This window comes from Heterodontus francisci, chromosome 3 (assembly GCF_036365525.1).
Source record: "Heterodontus francisci isolate sHetFra1 chromosome 3, sHetFra1.hap1, whole genome shotgun sequence".
Lineage (NCBI taxonomy): Eukaryota > Metazoa > Chordata > Chondrichthyes > Heterodontiformes > Heterodontidae > Heterodontus > Heterodontus francisci.
This window is the reverse complement of record NC_090373.1, coordinates 149,230,015-149,257,271: the sequence shown is the minus strand read 5'-3', so window position 1 is coordinate 149,257,271 and position 27,257 is coordinate 149,230,015. Positions and strand designations below refer to the sequence as shown.

At 42.7% G+C, this 27,257-nt stretch overlaps 1 protein-coding gene across 1 annotated transcript in view; it reads left to right on the top strand.

Annotated features, from left to right (window-relative positions):
* cyb5r4 (cytochrome b5 reductase 4) overlaps nucleotides 1-27,257 on the top strand; it is a 143,217-nt gene that overhangs the window by 92,378 nt on the left and 23,582 nt on the right. Inside the window, exons 9-14 of the mRNA XM_068026874.1 lie at nucleotides 2,466-2,498; nucleotides 3,740-3,862; nucleotides 6,208-6,348; nucleotides 8,698-8,847; nucleotides 16,711-16,858; nucleotides 25,044-25,130. Of these exons, the coding sequence (XP_067882975.1) occupies nucleotides 2,466-2,498; nucleotides 3,740-3,862; nucleotides 6,208-6,348; nucleotides 8,698-8,847; nucleotides 16,711-16,858; nucleotides 25,044-25,130 (682 nt within the window). The remainder of the gene's footprint in view (nucleotides 1-2,465; nucleotides 2,499-3,739; nucleotides 3,863-6,207; nucleotides 6,349-8,697; nucleotides 8,848-16,710; nucleotides 16,859-25,043; nucleotides 25,131-27,257) is intronic.

Below are 27,257 nucleotides of genomic sequence, written 5' to 3'. Positions count from 1 at the left end.
AGACACAGGGAGAACTTGCAAACTCCACACAGGCAGTACCCAGAATTGAACCCGGGTCGCTGGAGCTGTGAGGCTGCGGTGCTAACCACTGCACCACTGGTGGCAAGCTTCTTGAGTGTTGTTGGAGCTGCACCCATCCAGGCAAGTGGAGAGTATTCCATCACACTCCTGACTTGTGCCTTGTAGATGGTGGACAGGCTTTGGGGAGTCAGGACGTGAGTTAATCACCGCAGGATTCCTAGCCTCTGACCTGCTCTTACAGCCACAGTATTTATATGGCTTTTCCAGTTCTACATCTACAAGATGCACTGCAGCAACCACCAAGGCTCCTTCGACAGCACAGGGGGATCGTAATGCCATTGAATGTCAAGGCAAACTGTTGGACTTCATAATTTGAGACAAATTTAATGAATGCTTGGAGCTATTCAATTAAAGTCAGGCAGCATGATCTTCTTAGTCATGTTTGAGAAATTTAGTAGAGTTTCTTGAAGATGTAATTCTGTAGATAAAGGAAATGCAGTTAATGTGGTGTATGTGGATTTTTCAGAAGGCATTTGGTAAGATGCCACAAGAGATTGAAAAATTCAGTTGTACCGCCTAAGGAGATATCAGAGAATGGAATCACAGAACGGTTACAGCATGGAAGAAGGCCAATCAGCCCATTGTGTCCATGCCAGTTCGCTACAAGAGCAAATCACCTAGACCCACTCCCCCGTCTTTTCCCTGTAGCCCCGAAAATCTTTTCTCTTCAGATAATTATCCAATTCCCTTTTGAAAGCCACAATGGAATCTGCCTCCACCACACTCTCGGGCAGTGCATTTCAGACCCTAAACACTTGCTTCGTTAAAAAAAAGATTTCCTCATGTTGCCATTACTTCTTTTGCCAATCACCTTAAATCAGTGTCATCTGGTTCTCAACCCTTCTTCCAACGGGAATAGATTCTCCCTATATACTCTGTCCAGACCCCTTATGATTTTGAACAACTCTATTAAATCTCCTCTCAATTTTTTGTCCAATCCGTATAGCTGAAGCTACTTATCCCAGAAACCATTCCCATAAATGCACCCTCTCCAATGCGTTCACATCCTTCCTAAAGTGTGGTGCCCAGAATTGGACACAATGCTCCAGTTGAGGCCGAGCCAATGTTTTATAAAGGTTCACCATAACTTCTTTGATTTTGTACTCAGTGTAGCGCAGCATCTGGAGGAGCAGGGCAACTCAAACAGCAGCTTCCTTCAGATTTCTGCATCCACATTTCTGTGGTTAGCACCGCAGCCTCACAGCTCCAGCGACCCGGGTTCAGTTCTGAGTACTGCCTGTGTGGAGTTTGCAAGTTCTCCCTGTGACCGCGTGGGTTTCCGCCAGGTGCTCCGGTTTCCTCCCACAGCCAAAGACTTGCAGGTTGATAGGTAAATTGGCCATTGTAAATTGCCCCTAGTGTAGGTAGGTGGTAGGAGAATGCTGGGGATGTTGTAGGAAATATGGGATTAATGTGGGATTAGTATAAATGGGCGGTTGTTGGTCGGCACAGACTCTGGGCCGAAGGGCCTGTTTCAGTGCTGTATTTCTCTATGACTCTCTCTCTCTAACTGCGCATGTTCGGATACTGGAAGTTGCTGTCACATTTGACAGCATTATGACGACAAGCACTGATAACCTGACCTTTATTCCTACCACAAAATCCAATCCATTGTCTTATTTCCCACCCCATCAATGAGAGTTGGAACAGAGCTTTAATACTTAGGTGCCTCATGTTGTATATTAAATGTACAGGTCTGATTTACAAATCCCACCAGCTGTAATGTCCTACAGAAGCCTTAGGTAAACTAGTGACTAATCAGATAATGGTTAAGATGATAAGTATACATATTTTTTTCTCTTCTGAAGGCAGTGATTCATGCTGCATTGAGGATCATTCCACAATTGGGCACTCTTGGTGAGGAGAGGCATTTGCAGGGAGCGCCAAATCAAGCAATTAGCCCCAAATGGTTCACTAATGCCCTTCAGCGAAGTGCACCTCCTATCCCTCCCCTATCTGTCCAATATGGGACTCCAATCCTACACTAAATGAGTTTTAATTTAATGCCCTCTGAAGTGGCCTCGTATGCGTCTCAGTTGTGAAAATAATTTGCTCTAAAGAAGATGCTGCATTATCATCTTAAGTCAACCATGGATGGGTAATAGATGTGGCCTTGCCAGCATGACCCGCAACCTGAAAACAAATGGTCAGGCTGTGATTGGATAACATGTCGCTTACCAGATTGAATTTGAGATCTTCCCAGTCAATATGACTAGGTTCCATTTACTCATCCAGCCAACTGGAGCATAAATCACTCTTATCAGTACACGGCCCTGAGGGAGGACATCGAAGTATCTTACAGTCAGTTCATTTTACTTTAATTGTATATGATTTGAAATGTTTTTTGATACTAACAAATGACCCTGATTTATTTTTTTAAATAGAACTAAGTCATGAAGTACAAGAGGCAGTTTCTGGTATGTATAATTTTAATAAAATTGGCTGCTTTCTGAAAATACTGAATTTATCATTCAACATTATTCATACTTTCAGATGAATTTCTTGTCAATAGTTCATAATATTTTTGCATTTAGTTCCTTAAGAGATAATTATCTGTTTACATTGTTATGACTGAGGCAGGAGGAATGCACTCTTTATTCTAGTTCCACTTCTTTACGGGTCACAACACATATTTACATTTTTTCCCACTTACCGATACTGTCAATCATAGACCCTATTTTTATCCTGGAATAAAACACGCCAACCAGGTTTCTTTAATAAACAGCTAAATTATTAGTTTATTATAAAACAAGTCTTAACCAGTAATGAAGTAAAGCAAAAAACACACAGATTGAAATATTAAAGTGCCCTTTTACCTTAGCCCCTCACCCCTACGCATACACCAGTTAACCAGAAAAATGAAGAGATTTTTGTTTTTAGAGCTCCATTACAGGCAAAAAGATACACTCGGGCTGAATACTTGCTCATTCTTGAAGAAACAGCAGATGAGATATATTGTGTTCCAAAACTGGCGTATAGTCTGGCCTCCGAGTACACGTGGACAGGGCACTGGAATCTTTTAGAACAGTTCTTTTCATGCGGCATTGAGAATTTAGCAGGCTTTTCTTCAAAGACAGGAGACGAGATGAGTTGACACAGTGGACTTCACAGGGTTTTGTTTTCCTCACAAGACCTCTCAGTTCCCCTTTTAAAAAACATTTCCAAGGACTGTTTTTCAAAGTCACGTGGCCTTTACACGACCCCCTTTGAAAATCCCAAAGTTTAACATTTCTTCAATCTTTCAAAAATGAATCTTCAAAAAATATATTTAACAAAACACAGATGCACTTTTGTAACTACATCAATATCTAATTAAATTTCCCCTTAATACTAATCTAGAAAAATGCATCAGTAAAATAACAACTTTTAGACGCTCTCCATTGCTCACCTGAAATACAAGGATAATTTTCCGAGTTCATGATCCAGACTTTGGACTTCTTCTGCCCATAAGCTATATCAGAAACTTAAGTGTGGACTTCCCACGATTGTTATTGTAGAATTACCCTTGCTGAAGTTGGAGATCGTGTTTATGATAAATACAACTTTGGCTCCAGCTTAATGTTGCATTAGGAATTTCATGTACAACCTCTGTACTGTTTTGAGTTCTCTTACACCATTATGTCCTGTTAATTAAAAGTAAATTGCAATTTTGTTTTAGTGCACTGTGCTAGTAAAGTCGGAAAAATAGAACTGAACCTGAAAAAACTTAACAATACAACATGGACTGATCTTGGACAACCTCGAGCACATCATAACTCATACAAAAAGAATACTGATGGAGGTATGAATATGTACACTTTTATCATCTGAGTTGTATATTGAATGATTTATTTTCTTTTGAAACTTTTTTTTTGTGATCTGAGCGAAAGATATAATGTTTAGATTCTCTATTCCACATTCTCCACACAACCACAGGAGCATAGCCTAGTTTGATAGGTTCTGAGGAAACTGCTGCATAGGACATATCTGGAAATGTTATCATGGTGTTCCAGAGAAGGGGTGCTGCATATAGTCCCCATCTCCCACATTATATCGAGTCCTATGGGCTGCCTTATTGTGCCAGTTGGTTTAGCCCCAGCTAAAAGATCTTTGCTCATTGCTTCGGGCATCAGCCTCATTTAAAGGAGTCACTTAGGTTAGGCAGGCAAAAAAGTTTCAAATATTTTATCATCAAACTGGCCTATCCAGCTTTTGTTTCATTCTTAAGTTCCCTAAAATCATTAAGTTGTTTGCATCATCCCAGGCTGTACTTTCCAGAATAAGCATGCAAAATTCACTCTAGGTTGTGTGGTAGCACCAAAAGGCCAATTCTATGCTCCCCAGGTGATCATATCTGTAATATATGAAATTTGCTTTGTGTGGCATGTTACTCTTGATCCCCATAGTTGGACTAATCATTAATATACTCTGATAGAAATTTTTTTCATGTTGTCTTTCTGTGGGCAAAGCCACAAGTGATCTACTGGTTGACAGCAAATAAGGCAGGCAAAAGCAAATAGAAGCACTAGAATACAAGAGGTTGCAGCACAGGTTGGAATTTTAGTACAATCGATTCCGAGCTAGACTCTGCTTGTATGGCCTGCACCTCGCACTAACCATACATTACAACGCTTGCATTGGAAACCAATTCATTGTCTCCATAGTTGAATTAGCAGCCAGAATTTTATGTTGCGGCAGTGGCCCCACCCATCAGCTAAAAAATCGGGGGAGAGCCGGCCTCCGCTGGGCTTGGAAGCCATGCAGCAATTTTGCATAGCGCAGTCACTTAATTGGCCTCAGTTGGGGCTTCTGCCCCTCTGAGGCAGGAAGTCCTGCCTCCAAGAGCTGCCAGCCAATCAGAAGGCCAGCAGCTCCTCAGTCCCAACAGTGGCCACTGCTGGAACTGCACCCAGCCAAAGCCAGCAACAATGGAGGAGGCACCAGAAAAGGTGAGTGGGGGTCGGGCCTCGCCGGGGACAATTGGCCAGGCCCTGGCGAGGGGGTTGGGGTCGGAGTGTAGGGCGGGGGTGTAGTTCTAGCAGAGACAGCCTGTGCTGATGTGGGGGCCCTCTTAGGGCACAGGGTGCCCGATCGGGAGGGTGCCGCCCCTCCCAACCCACAAGGAGGTCGCCAGATATTACTGGGCGGCCTCTTCAGGTGGTGATGTGTATATTACCAGCGATGGTGGGAGGAGGCCCTTAAGTGGCAAATAATTGGCGACATAAGGGTCTCAATTGGCCTGGGTGGGCAGGCCGTTAGCCACCTCCCCCACCACTGGTAAAATAGCAGTGGAGGTGGGTAGGCGATGGGAATGCCCCCCCACCTCCCAGCCTGCTCCCGGGGGTGGGGGGGGGGGGAAGCTGGTGCGTAAAACTTCACTCACAATTATCTCCCAAAGGCTTTTAATACTATGCATTGATGATTGATGTTGCATAAAACGCTTGTTGCATGAACATGACGCCAAAACTTAATAAATCTCTCTCAGCTTTATGAAGCCACCTGTACGGAACAGTTCAAAATGTTTTCCACTTCATTCAGAGGAAGCTAGATAAGAATAGCAAGTCTAAGAAATCTAGCCCTTCCCCTTCAGGCTCCAGCACTGATTAGTGTCAAGGAAATGCATTACATCACACTCTACTTCAACACTAACTGATAATGATAGTGACATTAATTCAGACGTTCCAAGCCTGCAACCGAAGAGCTCCTACAGTCCATATGTAGATTAGAGAACTAAGATAAGTGGAGTTGTACCAAAATGTGTAAACGACTGGTGGAAGAGAAGACTCTGGCCTGCACTCACCTGTCACTGAGTACTGTGAAGGGTGTTAACTTCCCAGCAAATACACCTATTTGCCAAAGTCCCTCATTATTTGTTGGTGAATAAGCTATAAACATATCAACATCAAATGGCATGACATGACACAGCTGCCCTGTATATCTTCCTCAACATATGAAGGTAGTTATCCATTGTATTGAACATCAGTTTGTCACAATTAAGTTAAGGTGTGTAGGGAAGCAGTCTCATAACGTACAGAATTATATAAGCCAATAATCACTTGCAACAGTGTAACAAAATTTTTGCAAATTAGAGGGAAAAAAATCAAAGTTGTAAATATTAGTAATTACAGCATAATTTTTCTTTTTTAGGTCTTTTTTACCGGAAATGTACCCTGCTGTCAAAGATTGATGTGTCACATGACACTAGATTGCTGCACTTTCAGCTATCTCCTGGATGTCATTTGACAATACCTGTTGGACAACACATTTATCTGAAAAGTAGCGTTCAAGGTACAACAACATACAGTGTTTTATATATATATCCGAGAGCACTTAAAAGCAGAAGTAGTATTTACATGAATAATTACATGAGTGATTACATCTATTTTATGTAACATCTCAGGGGCAAAGGTAAGACATGAAGATATAACTCGCCAACTTTAAGGGCATTTAAGTGGTCATTGGATAGACATATGGATGAAAATGGAATAGTGTAGGTCAGATGGTTTCACAGGTCGGCGCAACATCGAGGGCCGAAGGGCCTGTACTGCGCTGTAATGTTCTAATTCTAATAAGTGTTAGATAGTTTCTTAATTATTAGGTCTCCTTTTAACATAAATCTACCTATGAGCCACTGATCCTCTGCTTTCCACTGAAGGGGCACTGTCTACAGGAAAAAATTGTTGGTGATTTTTGCTGTTATCTGCAAGCAAAATCTATTAAGACATCATCACAGTAGGTGGTGCACAACTTTTAAATTCTTTTGTCCTCCTTGAGCAAAACTGAAGGTTTTCCAACATCAGTAAGACAATGCAGTTCTCAAGCACTGACCTTAGCAAAACTGAGTTGTAGCAGAGCACTGCTGTGATTAGATTTCTAGTATAGTACATTTTTTTCTCTTTAACCCTGATCTCCTATTGGTAGTGACTCATGCTGGTGCAATGTTGTGGGTGGTGACCCTCCTTAACCCACCATTTTAAGCGTTTGAATATGAGATCACAGCTGAGACAAAACGTATCCTCACCTGGTATCCATGTGATTCCAGCAGGAGGCACTGGTTAGCAATCAGAACTAAGAATGCCGACTGGACATTGCTCATCCCCTCAACCTTGAGACACCATGGACAAGTATCGTCCACACTACTATAATAAGAGCAAAATACCACGGATGCTGGAACATTTCAGGTCTGCGACCTTTCATCAGAATTGGCAATAGTTGGAAATGTAACAGTCCTTGAGCAAGTGAAAAGGGGGAAGGGGGGAAGAAGAACAAAAAGGAAGGATTGTGATAGGACAGAGGGCAGAAGAGATTAAATGACAGAGATGTCATGGAACAGAATGCAAATGAAGTGCTAAATAGTTGTAGTAAAAGAGAAAACATGAGTGCTAATGGCAGAATAAGGAACAGCTCTGTCCGAAAGCAAAAACATGAAAAATAAGTTAGCACATGGTTAAAAAAAACGATGAAAATATATACAAATAATAAATCAATAAATAAATAAAAAATAATGGGAATCATGGTCTGAAACTATTGCGCTTAATATCGAGTCTGGAAGACTGTACAGTACCTAATCGGAAGATGAGATCCTGGTCCTCAAGCTTGCGTTGACCTTCACTGGAACGCTGCAGCAGGCCGAGGACAGAAATGTGGGCATGAGAGCAGGGTGGTGAATTAAAATGGCAAGCAACCGGAAGCTCGGGGTCATGCTTGCGGACCGAGCAGAGGAGTTCCGCAAAGTGGTCACTCAATCTGTGTTTGGTCTTCTCAATGTAGAGGAGACCACATTGTGAGCAGTGAATAAAGTATACTAAATTGAACGAACTACAAGTATATCGCTGCTTCACCTGGAAGGAGTGTTTGGGGCCTTGGATGGTGAGGAGAGAGGAGGTGAATGGGTATGTATTACACCTCCTGCAATTGCAAGCGAAGCTACCGTGGGGAGGGGACGGGATGTCGAGGGTGATGGAGGAATGCACCAGGGTGTCACGGAGGGAACAATCCCTTCGGAATGCTGACGGGAGGGGAGGGGAAGATGTGTTTGGTCGTGGCATCACGCTGGAGGTGGTGGAAATAGCGGAGGATGATTCTTTGGATGTGGAGGCTGGTGGGGCGGAAAGTGAGGACATGGGGAAACCGTATTGCAGTTTTGGGAGGGAGGGGAAAGGATAAGGGCAGAAGTGTGGGAAATGGCTCGGACATGGTTGAGGGCCCTGCCAACCACAGGGGGGAGTCCTCGGTTGAGGAAAAAGGAAGACATATCAGAAGCGCTGTTGCGGAAGGTTGCATCATTCGAACAGATGTATCGGAGACAGACAAATCAATCACAATAAGACAGAGACTGGGAGAATGGAATGGAATCCTTACAGGAAGCAGGGTGTGAGGAAGTGTAGTTGAGGTAGCTGTGGATGTCGGTGGGCTTATAATAAATATTCATGGACGCTACAGTTGTTCAAGCACAGAGAGGAATCCAGGATGTCCTTCTCTCTGTGGCCTAGTGACACAAAACTTAGTGTACTTATGGGCAGCCACGAAGTAGGCAATGTAGTTTGTTCAAAGGGGACCAGTATTATGTTTTTGACTTCAGTTTCTTAGAAGGATGTGATTTTATTCTGCTACCCTTTCATTCTCCTCTTCTCACAGATGTAGAAGTAGTTAGGCCGTACACCCCTGTGCTGCCATCTTTGTATCCAGAACCAAAGGATGATGGTCATACCTGCACAAATATGTACTTAATGATCAAAATCTACCCTGATGGATTGCTAACACCACTTATTGACAAGCTTCAAATCGGTAAGAGAACAGATTTTGGTTTTATAATTGTACAATACTGCAGATGCTGGAAATCTGAAATAAAAACAAAGTGCTGGAGATACTCAGCAGGTCAGGCTGCTGCATTGTGTTGCATTACAAAATTGATGATTGATCTTATTGTGATTGATTAGTTGGCTCAGAGAGGGATGATAGTGAATGAGATACCAACAGATAATTGCAGGGAAGGGATGTGCTTTCTGAACTTAGATATAACCAGTTAACTAACAGAGTGTTAGACAGTTACCAAATGATTGAATGGAAAATAAATGTTTCAAAAATGTCTGACTTTAGCAAGTAATCTTCATAATCATAAATATAATTTTAAATGGAATCAATTCTGGGCTGAATGTTTTTTTTATATGTCCCTCACAGAATTCTCCTGACAGCATTGATTCAGAGCAGGAATCTATGTGCTTACTGCATTCATGCAGTGTAAAAGGAACTGAAGTCCCAGCTTCATGTTCAGACATGCAGATATCAGGAAAGTGAAATCCTAGAAAATATTTAATCAAAACTACCAAATGCTTCCTTTTGAAAATATAATCCATTTACTTTCATTCCTCCATACGTTACTTTATGTCACTCTAAATGAGCACCCATAAGCCAGGCAATTTTAAATGAAAATAGAAAATACTGCCAAGGCACAGTTGGCACATAACCATCTGTAAGGAGAAAAGGCGGAATAATGGTTCAGGTGTAGTCAGTTATTTTTATTTCAATATGGCATGTCTCTTATGTTTGATTTGAAGCAATGCCACTGAATTGGACAGTGAATATATAGACAACAGATAATTTAATCTGCAGATTGCATGTTCTTCTTGTAATATATTGAAATAAGTATCAATGTTTTGGTGCTTGATTTATATGTTTTGTGTCTGGCTCATATTTATTTAACATTCACTAGAAACTTATATTTTGCTCCATAAAGGATATGAAATTAGGGGAATGTGTGCCTTTGTATGATTGTGATTTTGTTAGCAGTAGTATGTCAGCAGTGTATTGTGACCTGCCTCCACTAATCAGTAGGTTTCTCAAGCAGCTCACCAACCACTTACACTAGCAAAAATATAAAAGTTTCATGTTTCAACTGTGGAGTATATATTTGTTGATGAAATTACCAAATTGCAACATTGAAAAGGCTGATGTAACAAGGCCCTACAAGTGCTGTTGTTCATATTGTACAAGTGGGAACAAACAAATAACATACTTGAAATAAATATTGTCGGTATATATAAAAATTATACATTCCATGATGGGCAAGTGAACATACTGCAAGAAACAATTCTTAAGGGCTAAATCATAATCCTTTACTTGTTTAAAGGCAAAAGGACATAGTATGTAAGAGGTGGTAGAGATCCAGACATCAAGGTGCTCACTTTGTACAAGGAAAGTATTGTTGATTTTTATTTTGGAGGGACAATGTGAAAGGTTTTGGGACTGTGAAGATTGTAGGGAAAAGCAGAACTAATGGCATGTTATTTAAATAATCTATTGCATCACTGTGTCTTTACACATTGTCTATTTCTAAGGACATCTCATGATGCCCACTGATCTATATACGCATAGCACAGTGGGCATCTATGAAGTATGAAGAATTCCTTCTTCATTCTCAAAGCAAGTTGAAGTCAGCCTTGACTATACCTGCACCTGTAGAGCAACAGTGTGTGTATTGATGAGAGATTCTCCTACTGTGTTTTGAGCTTCATAAGCGCAGATATCACGACTGTAATGTAAAGAGAAATTTCCTCCATAAATGGCATGCATAGCATAGCAAAGGAGCAGCTAGCTAACATTCATCTCAGTGGTGGTTTTGTGTTGTCATGTAATCTCTCAATCAACCTAAGGTACCACCTCTGGAAACAGTGATTCCCACAGCAACTGAAGAAATGGCACTGACGCAGGTCCATCAGCATCAGCTGCAGATACAAGTAACCAATCACCTGTATTCCCTATAGTTTGCTGCTGGTTCTTCATGATGTGTGTAATGAGATAAATTGCAATGCAATGTTTCAGGGCATCTCCTTAATGCACCAATACAATGCAAAATCTCCCCCTTTTCCTGCCTCCTCAAAATCATGAACAGGGCTGCATGGATCTTATGTATAGAACTATAGCAGTATTAGACTTACTTCAGTTGTGCTGGGAAAGTCAAAGAATAAGAGGCCAGACAAATATCACTCAAGTACAATTTGACCATTCTGCATCGATGGTCTAATTAAGAATTACAGAGAGCCTCCAGACCTTAGCTAAAATCTTCCATTGGTGTGCCATAGGACGACGAGTGCTTCAGATTCTTCAAGGCTGTTTGTTCATGACACTTTGCTATTGAAGCATGAACTGGGGCTGGGAGTGTGGAAATGGCTTAATGTGTAAGTCTCTCACTTTATTCTGCCTCTTTTCCTTACAGGGTTAGGAGTTAGACATTGTCTTTCTAATAAAGGTTTTGAGTGTGAAGGACCACTGTCATAGATCAAAAAAGCTGATTGCTGAACTGCCTCCTATTAATGCCTGGACTGTTCCTATGGTGTATATGTTGAGGGCAGTGGTGACCTTCACTGCTGCAGTGTTACATTGCAACTATTTCACTATTTCTTTTGGTCTTCATAGGCCAGCTGACAAATCTCAATCACCTGGGTGAGCCAGAGCCTCCTCATTCGCCGCATCTTCATCACATCCACATATCTGACTGTTGTGGGATACCTAGTGGGGGTACACTCTGGTATAAGTCTTGCATCTATCGTATTCTCTGCATGATCAGTTCACGTCCTCCTTTCACTGCAATATGCCTGACAATGGCTCCAACACTCAAGTTTTTGAACAGAAAACTCATCTGTGTTATCTTGCTGCTGTAGTGATGTTCCAAAATCTTCCCTATTGTTGAGTGAAGTCAAATTATAATCAGGAGTAAAATGCTCAGTTTCAACTTGACTCTACACTGTCAAATGCTTTATAGGTTCAACATTAATGACCTTTAGCAAGGCTTTTGGCAAGTTAAATGGGTCCTTTTCGCACTTGCCTCACCATTTTTTCATTCCTTTTGAGGAGAGTTAGGAATGTTCTAGCACCTCCTCATGACATTTCAACTTTTTTCTTTTTTTTTGCTAAGTTGAGTAAACACAATATTGGACTCATTGCTCTTTGTAAATTCTAATTTTTGCATACACATCTGTTCTAATTAATACATTGTAAAGTATTTAACAGGATGGACTGGATTCTGTGTTGCCGCCATTGAGCACAGCGGCAGCATAAAAGATGGCGGCCCGCAAGCACGGTTTTCACTCCACGGAGCTGCCGCGATCTTATACGCAGAGGCTCATTAACACGGCTGGAGCAGACCACCCTCCCCGATGACACGGAGGGGTGGTCGTGCTGTCCCCAGCAACACGTCCAGCACCACTGCCCCAGTACCATTTTTAAAGGGCTTAAAGCTCTTACTGACAGTTTAAATTATTAAAGGGACCATGCATGTGAACTTATTAAAAATAGTTGCAGAAATATTCCCAGCCCCTCTCCCACCCCCCGTAGCATCACATGTCATTCCTGCCCTTCTCCCCCCCCCCGAAATACCTTGAATATATGGCCTACCCACCCCCCCCCCACAAAGTTCAGAGTCCTTTACCTTTACCCCTTCCCATCACCCCCTTGATCAATCAAGGAAATTTGACCCCACTCCCCACCTCCCGCTCTGATAAACATACCTCCTCCCCCCTCCCCACAGGTTTCATGCCTTGTTTCCCTGGACGGGAATCCGAAGGCGCATCAGTGCCAGCCGCCAGGGTGAAGATTGCGGCGGCACATCAGGAAGTGACGGGAAATTAATTAATGCAGGTAAATTAATTATTTTACATATTTAAGGTGAGGTCCCATCGCTGAGCGGCGGGGGGTGCCGCCACAAGGCCTCACCACTGCTTTCGAGATCGGGATGGGCCCTGCTGGCATTGAGATCTGTGGCAGGCCTCATCCGAGCCAATCTTCCTGCACACCCGCCACGGATCCCAACATCGAGGCCCCTATAAAAGCCAGCCCGATAAGTCTAAGTGAAGCATGCTATTGAAAATATTGGGCTAAATCTTGCAGTCAGCAGCGAAGCAACGAGACTCGCCTCTGACCTCGATGAAAGTTTCCCCCAAAGATCTAGTGATACTTGTGGCATGGATTTAATCTTTCCCAACATTAATTTGAATCTGGCGCCAAGTCAAGGGATCTCCAGGCATCCAGCAACAGTGATGTCATCAAGCAGGGGAAACAGCCAGTAACTTTGATGAATTCTCACAGACAATAAACCATGAAATAAAATATACTGTTATCCTTCATTTTTAAATAAATTTTACAGAGAGCAAAATAAAGTTTGGGACATATTAAAAAAAACTTTTTAAAAAATCTTATGTTAAAAAAGCTATGGAAATTTTGTCAGAATGAAAAGAAAATGACATTAAACAAGTATAACATTAATTTTCCAGAGTCAGAGAGGTTGTTCAGTAGTAGTTATGACTTAGTATGCCGTCAAAAACCCAGTTTCATCTCATTAACAAAGCGTAACTCTTTTGGGAGATTTTAATAGTGATATTACAGTATAAAAGGGGAAGTTCTCATCAATTCAGTGATTTCTAAAAATTTACTACCTGTGGGGACTTAAACAGCACATCATGTTGTTGAGCAGGGAATCACTGACAGCAACATCTGGATTTGCACCTTTAACTGCTCGTGTGGAAGCCAGGGGCCAGGTTTTTGAAATTGGGTTGGGAACCTGACTCTCTGATGAATTCCGGGTCCCGGCTTCACGCCTCAGCTGCATCGGTCTTATGATTCTATCTTTAAATGTAAATGCCCTAATTGGGCAGGAGGAGAGCTTGGGTGCTGCCACTGCCTTGCCGAAGAGACAGGGCCAGCAGCGTTGACAAGGATAAAAGGGGCCATGCAGGAAAAATGAAGGTTCTGCACACCGGCATTAAAAAACATTTTAAGACAAAGGCAAATAAACTTTATTTGGCTCCACAGCAAACCCCACAGCTGTGCAATAAGGTGCACCAGACTGGGAGGGCTCACCGAAACAAAGTTTAAAAATTCCATTCTGCACCTGACAGGCCCCTTAACAAGCTCCTTAAGGAGCTGTTACTTGGGGTCGAGTGGGTTTCCCATTCCTTCCCCCCCAACCGCTGGCCCTTTAAAAATTACAAATTTATCCCAGAGGCGTGAGATCCCGAGATGATCTCCGGGACTGCAATTTTGAAATTGCGTCCACATGGGTCCCGACCACACAGCCCTTTGAAAATCCGGTCCCAGATGTTGCTATGAGTTTCACATATGTCATTCCAACTGCAAATTATGGGCCAATGTTTAGCTTTGTTGCGGCATGAAGCCTGACGCTTTAAATGCTTTGTATCTACATTCAACGGTCATACAATATGACTTTTCAAGGCACCATGGCATTCCTGTCACTGAGGTGTTTTTTTCACAGATAGGATGCAATTACAACCAATGCTTCAATAAAATTGTTCTCATTACTGCCCATTTATATATTTTCCATCAAATTCTGTTAGTATTGCCTGTATTCTGTTGAGCCTTATATTTATTTTTCAAAAGCAGGTTGTTTTCTGACATTGCAGTTGAGAACTTACTGGTCTTCTCATTAAGCACTAATAAATGAGAAAGCACACATTTAGTGGAGTTTTTTGTATCACACATCCAAACAATCACTGCTACGGTTTAAAATGTTTTAGAATTCATTATGGTCATTAGATCCAACTCTGAGCAGAAATTGAATGTTTTGAAAACATACTCCAATTGTGCGCATTAATTAACCCTTATTCACCCATGCACTGCCTAGCTGGGCAGCTGCCAAAGAGTTTACCATCAAAAAATCTGGCTTTTGAAGTTATTTCATAGAATCATAAAATGGGTACAGCACCGAAGGTGGCCATTCAGTCCTTCGAATCCATGCTGGCTTTCAGCAGTTTAGCTAATCCCACACCCCCACTCTTTCCCAATAACTGTGTAATATTTTTCCCTCCGGGTGCTTATCCAGTTCACTTTTGAAAGCTATTATTGAACCAATCACCTAAAATCTGTGCCCACTAGTTTTTGACTCTTCTGCCAACGTGAACAGTTTCTGTCTCGACCCCTCATGATTTTGAACATCTCTATCATATCTCCTCTCAACCTTCTATTCTCTAAGGAAAACAGCTCCAGTTATCCACACAACTGGTCTCTCCTTCCTGGACTCATTCTTGGAAATCTTCTCTGCACCCTCTCTAACGCCTTCATATCCTTTTGAAAATGTGGTACCTAGAATTGGGCAGGATACTCCGATTGAGACGGAACCTGTAATTAGAAAGGTTCATCATAAGTTCTTTGCTTTTGAACTCTAATTTAGTGGAGCCGGCAGGATTCCTAGCACTGGGCCGAAAAGGTGGTGGGAAACCCGCCTCAGCCATTCGAAGCCTCCCTGGGCTCTATTTAAAGGCACCTGGGCAATTAACTGCCTGGTCCCTTTCAAGATGGGGATCCCGCCTCCCACTTTTGAAAGCTATTATTGAACCTGCCTCCACCACTCTCGCAGGCAGTACATTTCAGATTGTAACCACATGCGGCGTAAAAAGGTTTTTCCTTATGTTGCCCTTGGTTCTTTCACCAATCACCTAAAATCTGTGCCCTCTAGTTTTTGACTGTTCTGCCAACGTGAACAGTTTCTCTCTATCTACTCTGGCAGTCTACTGCTGGCCAGTTAAAGGGCTGGCAGCTCAGTAGTAATATCATTGCCACCAGGTGTGGTGGCCACTGCTGGTACTGCAGGAGGCCTTGGAACCAGGCCCAGCTCTGGAGCCCAGACCCAAAGTAAAAGTGACGCAGTCACCGGGGCCTGCCCAGGTGGGCCTGGCAATGGTGGAGGCGGGGAGGGTGGCCGTTGAGTGCAAGGGGAGAAAGGGTTCAGGGAGCTGGGCTTTTTCCCACGGAGGAGGCCTCCCCCACCAAGCCTCCAGGGAGGCCGCCTCGTTTTGTGTTTAAGTTTAGAGGTGACTTAGTTTTGTCCGAGGCTGGGGTTCTGAATCTGGATGGGACAAGCTGTGGGGGCTGACTTGGCTGGGTCCACCGTCACATTCTTCAATGTGGTCTTCCAATCCAACCAACTCAGCCCCCACGCCCACACAGCTTGATACATGATTTACGACAGATATGCATTCCTTTAAGGCATAGGAGCCCAATGGAAGGAGTGGTCCTGCTGTGGCTGATGGGAGGAGTTGAATATAGTGTTGGATCAAAAGAAGATGCTTGTAATGTTGCCAGGAAGTAGTGGTGGGCCTGAGGATTGGGAGGATTTTGGAGTTTGGCAGGGGAGGTTGATGAGGAAGGAGAGAGGAGAGTGTGAAAATGGACTGGTAAGAGACATGGAAGCAAATTGTGGACTTTTCTGTGGGTATGTGGATGGGAGGAGATTGGTGGGGGTGAATGTGGGCGCATTGGAGGTAGGGACAGGTGGTGGGTAGGGAGGTGGCAGGGACATTAAACAGGTGCTTTGTAACTGTCTTCATGGCGGAGGACACAGAGGACATTCTGGAGATGGTTTCCCACTTTTGACTTTATGTTGGAGAGAAGGTCATTCATGAAGCATCTGAAGATGGTTGGGCCTGGGACACGATCCTGAGGAACTAATTATGTCCATTATATATACAATTAAATCAAGAATAACTGTGACTCCATTTTTAATAGAGTAATCATGATTATTTTTAATAATGTGACTTCCCTACTTTAAAATGAAGGGATTTGTTAGTTTGGAAATAAGTAGCAATATTTTGCTTAGGTAATTTGTTTTTGCATTAATTAGTTGCTTTATTTTATCCAAAGGAGACTATGTATCGGTGAGTAGCCCAGAAGGCAACTTCAAATGCTCACAACTTGAAGGAATAACTGAGCTCATCCTACTGGCTGCTGGTACAGGCTTCACTCCAATGATCAAAATTATAAACTTTACCTTGAAAATTCCTTCTCTCAGGTGAGTTTGATCGGAGCGATTTCTGACTCTTCAGGTTAAGCTGTAATCATTTTTCAGGTATTACAGAGTCTGGCCTTTGTGTGCTTCACTTTATTCAGCACAATCTTTGTCTAATATGTATGTGAATTAAAATCCAGTGTAACTTTTTAGTATTATCAGTTGATCTACCGTGATGTTGCACAGGGGAAGCTGAGAGCAGTGCAGTGGTGAAAAGTTTAGAGTCATAGAGTTTTACAGCTCAGAAACAGGCCCTTCGGCCCAACCTGCCTGCGCCGACCATCAAGAACCCATCCAATCTAATCCCATTTTGCCGCACTTGGCCCGTAGCCTTGTATGCTATGGCGTTTCAAGTGCTCATCTAAACATTTCTTAAATGTTGTAAGGGTTCCTGTCTCTACCACCCCTTCAGGCAGTGCGTTCCAGATTCCAACCACCCTCTGGGTGAAAACATTTTTCCTCAAATCCCCTCTAAACCTCCTGCCCCTTACCTTAAATCTGTGCCCCCAGGTTATTGACCCCTTCGCGAAGGGAAAAAGTATCTTCCTATCTATCCTATCAATGCCCCTCATAATTTTGTATACCTCAATTAGGTCCCCCCTCAGCCTTCTCTGCTCCAAGGCAAACAACCCCAGCCTAACTAGTCTCTCTTCATAGCTGAAATGCTCCAGCCCAGGCAACATCCTGGTGAATAAAAGCAAAATACTGCAGATGCTGGAAATCTGAAATAAAAACAAGAAATGCTGGAAATACTCAGCAGGTCTGGCAGCATCTGTGGAGAGAGAAGCAGAGTTAACGTTTCAGGTCAGTGACCTTTCTTCAGAACTGGTGAATCTCCTCTGCACCCTTTCCAGTGCGATCAAATCCTTCCTATAGTGTGGTGACTACATGAGTACACAGTACTCCAGCTGTGGCCTAACCAGCATTCTATACAGCTCGAACATAACCTCCCTGCTCTTGTATTCTATGCCTCGGCTAATAAAGGCAAGTATCCCATATGCCTTCGTAACCACCTTATCTACGTATGATGCTGCCTTCACTGATCTATGGACAAGCACCCCAAGGTCCCTCTGTACTCCCTAGGGTCCTACCATCCATTGTATATTCCCTTGCCTTGTTAGTCCTCCCAAAGTGCATCACCTCACACTTCTCAGGATTAAATTCCATCTGCCACTGCTCTGCCCATCTTACCAGCCCATCTATATCATCCTGTCATCTAAGGCTTTCCTCCTCACTATTTACAACACCACCAATTTTCATACCATCAGCGAACTTACTGATCATACCTCCTATATTCATGTCTAAATCATTAATGTACACTACAAACAGTAAGGGTCCCAGTATCGATCCCTGCGGTACACCACTGGTCACAGGCCGCAATTCGCAAAAAACAGCCCTCGATCATCACCCTCTGCCTCCTTCCACTGTCAGCATATTCTAAAGAACACGATGGCAACATGTCTTAAACAGTGGAGAGCAGAAGCACTCTGCTACTTTTATATTTCTGGCTCTCATTTTCTTTCTCGCCTGCTTTTACTTTGTTCACTTGATCACTCTCTCGCTAACTCTTCGTCTCACTCCTATTTCTTCTGTTTCTCTCTCATTCCTCTTTTTCTGCTTCATTGTACCCTCTTCTGGCATTCTTATTGGGTGACAGGAAAGTCATCAAAGGCGATAATTTCGGATGCCTGAAGGAAGGACTGGTGGATCTGAAATTGAACCAGGCAATTTTCGGGAATTAATTAAAAGCTGCTTTAGGGAAGGGGAAATTGGGTTGGGTATAAAAATTTTAAACTACGTTTAAAAAAAAAATTGTAACAAAACCTGCAATCCAATCTGTAGGTGTGAGGTGTGGGAACTTCTGGTTGTGGCCAAGAATTAGCAACCAAAGCACCTACCAGCCTGACTGAGCACCCATTGTGAACATGAGCAAGGCAGCATATTGAAGATATTAAATACCAGGAATGGGCTCAGGTAACATAGCAATAATGAGGAGACTACAAGATGTAAAAAGTCGCAGAGATCACAAACTGGTTGGGGAGCAGCTGAGCGTTTGGACTGGGGAATGGGGTCATGGGCTGTCGGCTAAGAATTTTTTTTATTCATGAGACGTGAGTATTGCTGGCAAGGCCAGCATTTACTGCCTACCCTAAACTGTCCTTGAGAAGGTCCACTGAAGTCAAGTGGTAAAAAATACACCTACAATTCTGCTAAGCAGGCAGTTCCAGAATTTTGACCCAGGGACAATGAAGTAACAGTAATATATTTCCAAGTCAGGATGGTGTGAGACTTGGAGCGGAACTTACAGGTGGTGGGGTTCTCAGGTGCCTGCTGCCTTTTTTCTTCTATGCAGTCGAGGTCACAAGTTTGGAAGCAGGGGCCTTGGCGAGCTGCTGCAGTGCGTCTTGTGGACGTACACACAGCTGCCACTGTGCCAGTGATGGAGGGAAATGAATGCTTGAGGTGGTGGATAGGGTGTCAATCAAGTGGGCTGCTTTGTCCTGGATGGGGACTGCCAGAGCTGCACTCATCCAGGCAAGTGGAGAGTATTCCATCACACTCCTGACTTGTGCCTTGCAGATCGTGGAAAGGCTCAGGGAAGTCAGGAGGTGTGTTACTTGCTGCAGAATTCCCAGCCTCAGACCTGCTGTTGTAGCCACAGTATTTATATGGCTGGTCCAAAGAAGTTTCTGGTCAATGATAACCCCCAGGATGTTGCTGTTGAGAGATTCAGTGATGGTAATACCATTGAACGTCAAGATGGTGTCACAGCCACATGATGAGGTTTGGGTGGTTTCCACTGTTCAACTCCCACCTGATCATAGCAAATGTGCTTTGTTAATAGGTTTTAACCCCCTTTTGTTTTATTTGCTAAATAAACAGACAGCCGCAGGTTTTCTTGTAGGTTTAAAACAGAAAATAAATTGTTTATTGATCAATATGCCTTATTCCGAAATTGTCGCAACTGCACCCATAGGGGGAGGCAGTGGCATGGGGCAATGTCACTTGACTAGTAACCCAGAGCCCCAGGCTAATGCTCTGGAAACATGGGTTTGAATCCCATCACGGCAGATGGTAGAATTTGAATTCAATTAATAAATCTGGAATTAAAAAAGCTAATATAATGATGACCATGAAACCATTGTTGATTGTTGTAAAAATCTATCTGGTTCATTAATGTCCTTTAGGGAAGGAAATCTGCTGTCCTTACTTGGTCTGGCCTACATGTGACTCCAGACCCACAGCAAAGTGATTAACTCATAAGTGCCCTCTGAAATGGCCTAGCAAACCAGTCAGTTGTAACAAACCACAACAAAGTCTAAGAAATGGAATGAAACCAGAAGGGCCACCTGGCATCAATCTAGGCACTGGCCTTCACTGTCACTGGGTCAAAATTCTGGAACTCCCTCCCTAACAGCCCTATTGGTGTACCTATACCCCAGGGTCTGTGTCGGTTCAAGAAGGCAGCTCACCACCATCTTCTCAAGGGCAATAAATGCTGGCCAACCAGCGACACCCATATCCCATGAACGAATAAAAAACAACTCATGCATTCGCTCGCGCACGAACATACACACACACAAGAAGAGACAGATAGAGAGGAAAAAGGGGTAAGCGATTATCAGTGGGAGTGGGGGTAGGTTTAGGGGGAGTCATGGTAAACCTGTTGAATTCTCTTGGAAGTCAAGTTCTCATTGGTTGCAGGCCTGAAATGTTTGTAGATTTCTTTCTTGTTTCAAAGTTCAGTTGAAGACAGTGGATCACTTCAAATTCACTGCTGTATAAAGTGTAGATGTAGAATTATACAACAGGTTTTGTACCTTCTGTTTGCTGGAAACAAGCTTCTTGGATACTGCTTTCTGGGTGTCTCTCCCTGTCTCTCTCTAGGCTGCTTTTTAAGGCAAAGATGTGTTACTTCTCACCTCCTAGTAGGAGACGTTTTGGTCTCTTCGCCATGGTCATCGCACAATGGCTCAGGATGTGGCTAATTCACGCCTTCTTTGTTTCAGAAGAACCTATTCAATTCTGGAATATTTTAGGATGGGTGCAATTGACATCTCTTAGCTTTGAAGATTTTCCTTTGTCCCTGTCAGACAGTTTGAATATGCAAAAGCCAATTTCCTTCCCTTCGGCAACCATTTTGGAGCACATTGTCCAGTTTTTGAAAGAAAGGTCCATTTTTTTTAAAAGACAAAGTCAGTTTTTATAACTCTTCAGTTTTTGTCCATAATTTTTGTATCATTGCACTTCTTGTGCACCTGAAAAGGGGGTGGTTCAATTCTCTCATGTTGGAAATTTATTTTTATTTTTTTTTATTTAGAGATACAGCACTGAAACAGGCCCTTCAGCCCACCGAGTCTGTGCCGACCAACAACCACCCATTTATACTAACCCTGCAGTAATCCCATATTCCCTACCACCTACCTACACTAGGGGCAATTTACAATGGCCAATTTACCTATCAACCCGCAAGTCTTTGGCTGTGGGAGGAAACCGGAGCACCCGGTGAAAACCCACGCGGTCACAGGGAGAACTTGCAAACTCCGCACAGGCAGTACCCAGAATTGAACCCGGGTCCCTGGAGCTGTGAGGCTGCGGTGCTAGCCACTGTGCCACCCAGATGGTCATTGCCTGGCACTTGTGCAGTTCAAATGTTACTTGCCACTTATCAGCCTAAGCCTGGATGTTGTCCAGGTCTTACTGCATTTCTACACAGACAGCTTCTGTATCTGAGGAGATGCAAATGGTGCTGAACATTGTGCAATCATCAGCGAACATCCCCACTTCTGGCCTTATGTTGGATGGCAGGTCATTGATGAAGCAGCTGAAGATAGTTGTGCCTAGGGACATAATTTTGTGGATCCCCTGCAGTGATGTCTTGGGGCTGAGATGACTAACTTCCAACCACCACTACCATCTTCCATTGTACTAGATATAACTCCAGCCAGTAGAAAATTTCCCCCCTGATTCCCATTGACTTGTTTTACTAGAGCTCCTTGATGCCACACTTGATGAAATGCTGCCTTGATGTCAAGGGCAGTTGCTCTCACTTCACCTCTGGAATTTAGCACTTTTGTCCATGTTTGGACCAAGGCTGTAATGAGGGCTGGAGTCAAGTGGCCCTGGCAGAAGCCAAACTGAGGGTTGATGAGCAGGTTATTGGTAAGTGCCACTTGATAGCACCATCCATAACATTGATGATTGAGAGTAGACTGATGGGGTGGCAAGAGGCCAGATTGGACTTGTCCTGCTTTTTGTGGACAGGACATACCTGGCTAATGTTTGAAATTGTTGGGTAGATGCCAGTGTTACAGCTTGGCTAAGGGCATGGCTGGTTCTGGAGCATGTCTTCAGCACTACAGACGGGATATTGGTGGAGCCCATAGCCTTTGCTTTATCCAGTGCACTCATCGCTTCTTGATACAATGTGGAGTGAATCTATTTGGCTGGGTGGGGATCTCAGGAGGAGGCCAAGATATATAATCCACTCAGCAGATGGTTACAAATGATTCAGCCTTGTCATTTGCACTGATGGGTGGGGCTCCACCATCATTGAGGATAGGAACGTTCCTGGAGCTACCTCCTCTGGTTAGTTGTTTAATTGTCCACCACCATTCACGACTGGATGCAGCAGGACTACAGAGCTTTGACCTGATGCATTGGCTATTGGATCGCTTAGCTCTGCCTATAGCATGCTGACTTCGCTATTTAGCATGCAATTGTCCTGTGTTGTAGCTTCACCAGGTTGACACCTAATTTTTAGGTATGCCTAGTACTGCTCCTGACATGCTGTCATACACTCCTCATTGAACTAGGGTTGATACCTCTGGCTTGATGGTCATGACAGAGGGAGGGATATGCTGGGCTATGAGATTGTGGTGCAATACAATTCTGCTGCTGCTGATGGCCCACAATGCTTCATGGTTATCCAGTTTGGAGCTGCTGGAGCTGTTCTGAATGTATTCCATTTGGCACACTTTTAGTGCCACCCCATACAATGGAGGGTGTCTTCGGTATGAAGACGGAACTTTGTCTCCACAAGGACTGTGTGGTGGTTACTCCTAGCAATACTGTCATGGATAGGACAAGTTTATGTCGGCAAAACTGATTATAAATGTGGATATAGGGTTTTATTATAGTGGAAAAGTTGGCATAAGACATGTGCCAACTGGAAATTGAGTTGTGCAGACAGGAGGTGCACACTAACAGAAGACTTTTAGTGTCATTGGTAGATTTAATATTGAATTAAAAGTGGGTTCATCTTAGTTTATTGTCAATATTTATTTTAATCTTACCTTAGATCATTGAAAGTAATATTTCTAATTTTAAATAGTAAAAACTTAATCCAACTAATGCCCTACAATTTTCTTCCCATGCCACTGACTATTGCCTGAATTGATAGAGCAACTGATAAGTAATTTGTTCCTTGTTTGCTAAGCAGAGGATTAGATTGGGAGGCTAGTTTTTTCGGCTGGCACGGACACGATGTGTTGAATGGCCTCCTGTGTCGTAATTTTTCTATGGTTTTTCTAAGAGGCAGATTTTTTTAAGGAAAGTTACATAAAACAAAATGCTGGGAATTTGAAATAAATCCACATAATGCTGAAAACACTCAGCAGATCAGACAGCATCTGTTGAGAGAAGACGGTCGAGTCAACAGTTCAGGTAGATGATCTTTCATCAGAACCTGTTTTTTATTTCAAAATTTTAATAAAGGTTTGGCCTGGGCAAGGAATAAATTTTTTTAAAACTCGTGGTTGCAGCAAATTTCACCCAGCTACTGGCTTTTCTAATGTGTTCAACTGCTATTCTCACAGGAATAACATTATCAGGCTGGTATTCTATACAGTAGCTCAAAGGAAAGACACTAAAGCCAAAATCTCCATTATGTTCAATTACCATTTTGTGACATAAGGAGGTATTGGAAGTAACGAGGCAATCATCTCTATAATATCTGGAAAGACCGTATAAGTTATATAAAAGGCTAATCTATCTTCGACTGTTAAAATATGTTCTAGCAACCCTTATGTGCAATTGCCAGAGCTGGGTTTTACCATATTAAAAATACTATGGAGATGACTGATATTTTCAAGTGGTTCCCTATGGTGCAATGCAATCAGACAGCCACTTTTGTCTTTTTTATGTCCATCTTCCCCCCAACTATTCTGGAATACCTTTATTACTAAAAGTATTGTTAAAACTAAATTACTAAGTTGAACACAATTTTACTTAAAATAAAAGAACGCTTTACCTACACTTATTCTGTCATCATTTTTTCTTCTGTTTTCTTTTCCCCATCCTCTCTTCCCTTTTTAAAATTTTGCTCTCCAGTATGCTATGCTTTTTTACAACCTTGTCCAATTTCAGATTTAAAAGCCTTCATTTATTTTTATTCTTCTGCATTCCTGCTCCCATTATCCATTTTGGAATTGGCAGCATTTTTTTAAATAAATGGTTTTCTTTATTTATGCTGCCAGTTGATAGTCCATGTACTGGAGGTTGACATGGAAATGCTTCTGTGTGATGAAGAATTGACCTTGTCATGGAGGTCGAGTGCTAGTTCATCAGTGATACTCAGGAAGTTGAAATAAATTGCAAAACTATCAATTGCAGGAAATATGCTTTTTATTGTAACGATTAGAACTCCCTTTCCCTTGGCTATGTACTTGCCAATACCAGAAACGAACAGGAACTTAATGCTAAAATAGTGGACTTTCTCAAGTTACTAGTAGAAATCACGTTAGTGTTGAGGATACATGGCATTCTTAGATCAGATTTGATTTTCCATACACTATTTCAACAGTATACTCCAATCCAATCTGAATTCATCCCTATCCTATCAGCCTTGCTGGTTTAACCAATTGCCTTGTTGAGGATACTGTGTATTAAGAATACATGCATTGGGAATTATTGAGCAGCAGGGGGAGAGAATTTCACATTTATTGTATATTGTTAAGAGCGACTTGCCCTTCCATGTTCCCTCCCTCCATATATCTAGCTTCTCGTTATTCTTATTGACACAAAAGAAACTACAACTTGCCTTATGGAGCATTGCATCCTACAGTGGGCTGCCGTTATAAAAACTATCCTTTTAGATTTTAAAGCTATTTTTTCAATCAATTTTGTAATATGAGGATTAGAATAAGATATACAAAATATTTTTAATAGTGCTTTTGTTTTGTTTCAGGAAAATCCGATTGATGTTCTTCAACAAGAAAGAAAGGGATATTTTGTGGAGGGATCAGTTAAGCCAGTTGGCCTCAAAAGACAAAAGGTAACACAAGTCTACATCAAAGTGTCCACACCAAAGGTCAATCGAGCTATTTCCACATTTCCATGGCTGTGAGATCAAATGAATGGCCAACGCTTGTGATGTCCTGTTACGGAATAATGTTGGCCATTCTTGTTCTTTTAGCATGAGTGTATAAGAATAATTTTCTTTTGTTAGATTAATGGTGCTATTGTATGTAATTACTGTAATGCCCATTACACAAGAATATTCAATTAGAGGAATAGCTTCCAGATTAAAACATGTAAAATATGAAAATAGGTTCTAAACCAGAAACATCTTGTTGTATCCTAGTTATGAAGCAAGACTGTGCAAACATAGACCTTAAAGCTTCAAGTTGCTGTATCCTATTTCAGAACAATCAGGATTCTTAATATAAAAACCTTAATTGTTTGAAGTCTTCACATATTTGGAAAAAGTACCAGTGGATTTCAAGTATTATTGCTCACAGGTGAAGATGGAAGAGGGACTGATCAGGAACATCAGAAGCAGCACGGCCAATGACTTTACCCCATCTGCATCAATTAGCATGGCCTGAACCATTGAATTCTGAATTTCAAATCCTTTCACAATGCTGAATGTGATCACTTGCAAAAGATTGTCTAAAGTTCTGAACACACTGAGCTGCTGTATTCAGTTTTCAGGAATATTTTAAGTTGGAGATTTTTTTCTTTTGTTTAGAAAATTACATGAGTAATGTGAGCTACCTAAAAAGTCTCCAATTAAGCCAATGATGTGAAATTGGATCTTGTTTTGTGCCTTTTTCCACCACAAAACAGAGCAAAAAGGCCCAATTTTAGGGCCTTTGTGGGGGCTATGGCAATATTCAGGCAACCCTGGTGGGCCACCATAAACAGCCACTGTTTCCAACATTACAACAGAGACTACACTGTAAAGCGCTTTGGGATATCCTAAGGACATCAAAGATTTTACATAAATACAAGTTCATTCTTTCTTGGGCCCCTTGTGTATGATAATGAGGGGCCTACCTCTTGCTCAAAGCCTTCCCTCCAAAATGGGTGAGAAATTGAATGAACTGGCATTGCAGTTTACAGTTTCTCCTTTGTCTTAATCAGTGGTCCTTAAAGGGCTTACTGGAGGACACCAACATAAAGGTACATTTATATTCTTTTTACTTCCCTTAATGTAGAGCCAGGAGGACCGACCACTCCTGCTCCTTCTTGCTCTATAGCACACCTTCTGTTTGGCCCCCTCCTGCTCACTCCCCGTCCCTCTTCGCAAGACCTACTTAAGGGCCATTGTTGGCAACACAGCTGGCCCAAACTGGTCCCCAGAGGAACAGTGAGCTGCCTTATTAGACCCTACAGGTGTCACAGCTTAAGGCCCAATTTCAAATGAAGCTCCAGTTTCTGATGCGCACTACAATGGCTGAATTTAGTGACCCCCATCGCAGGTCCCGGTGGCAGGCCCGGAAACGGGTGCCATTAACTTCTATGACAAAAGGAAATTGGATGACCACTTGAAGGAAATAAACTTGCAGGACTACAGGGATCGAGCGGGGGATTGGGGTGACTGGATAGCTCCGTGGAGAACAGCATGGACTCGATGGGCCAAATGGCCTCCTTCTATACTGTATATAACTCTATGCCTGGAGACCTCAATCGCGGGTGGCCACTTATCACAATGGAGGTGCAGGGCCCATCCAATCACACAATGCGGGCGAGCTCTGAGGTGGTGATTGCAGCGCCAGATGATGCTAATGCAGGTGCTGCCGCCATAGTTAAAGTGCTGCCGGCCCTCCTTGTATTGCTGTCTTTCAGTGAGGCAGTGAAGCTGGAGTGCTGCTGCAACTGGCTGAGAGGTGTAGGAACTACTGGAACCCCACCCCAAACAAGGACCTACCACTGTTGGGACTGAGCGGGAGCGACCTGGCACCATGTCCAACGCAAGACACCGGGTGGCCCCACGGTTTAGATTCTCCTCTAGGCTGCAAGGGAAAGGCGGAAGTTCTACTTTCCAAGGGATGGCAAGAAGAGATCCTCTCGCCTGAAAAAGCAAGCCTGGATGGAGATAGCTGAGGAGACCAGCTGCAAGATCTGGGGTTTGCTTTAATTTAATTGTAAGACTTGGGTCAATTACAGTCTAAGTTGG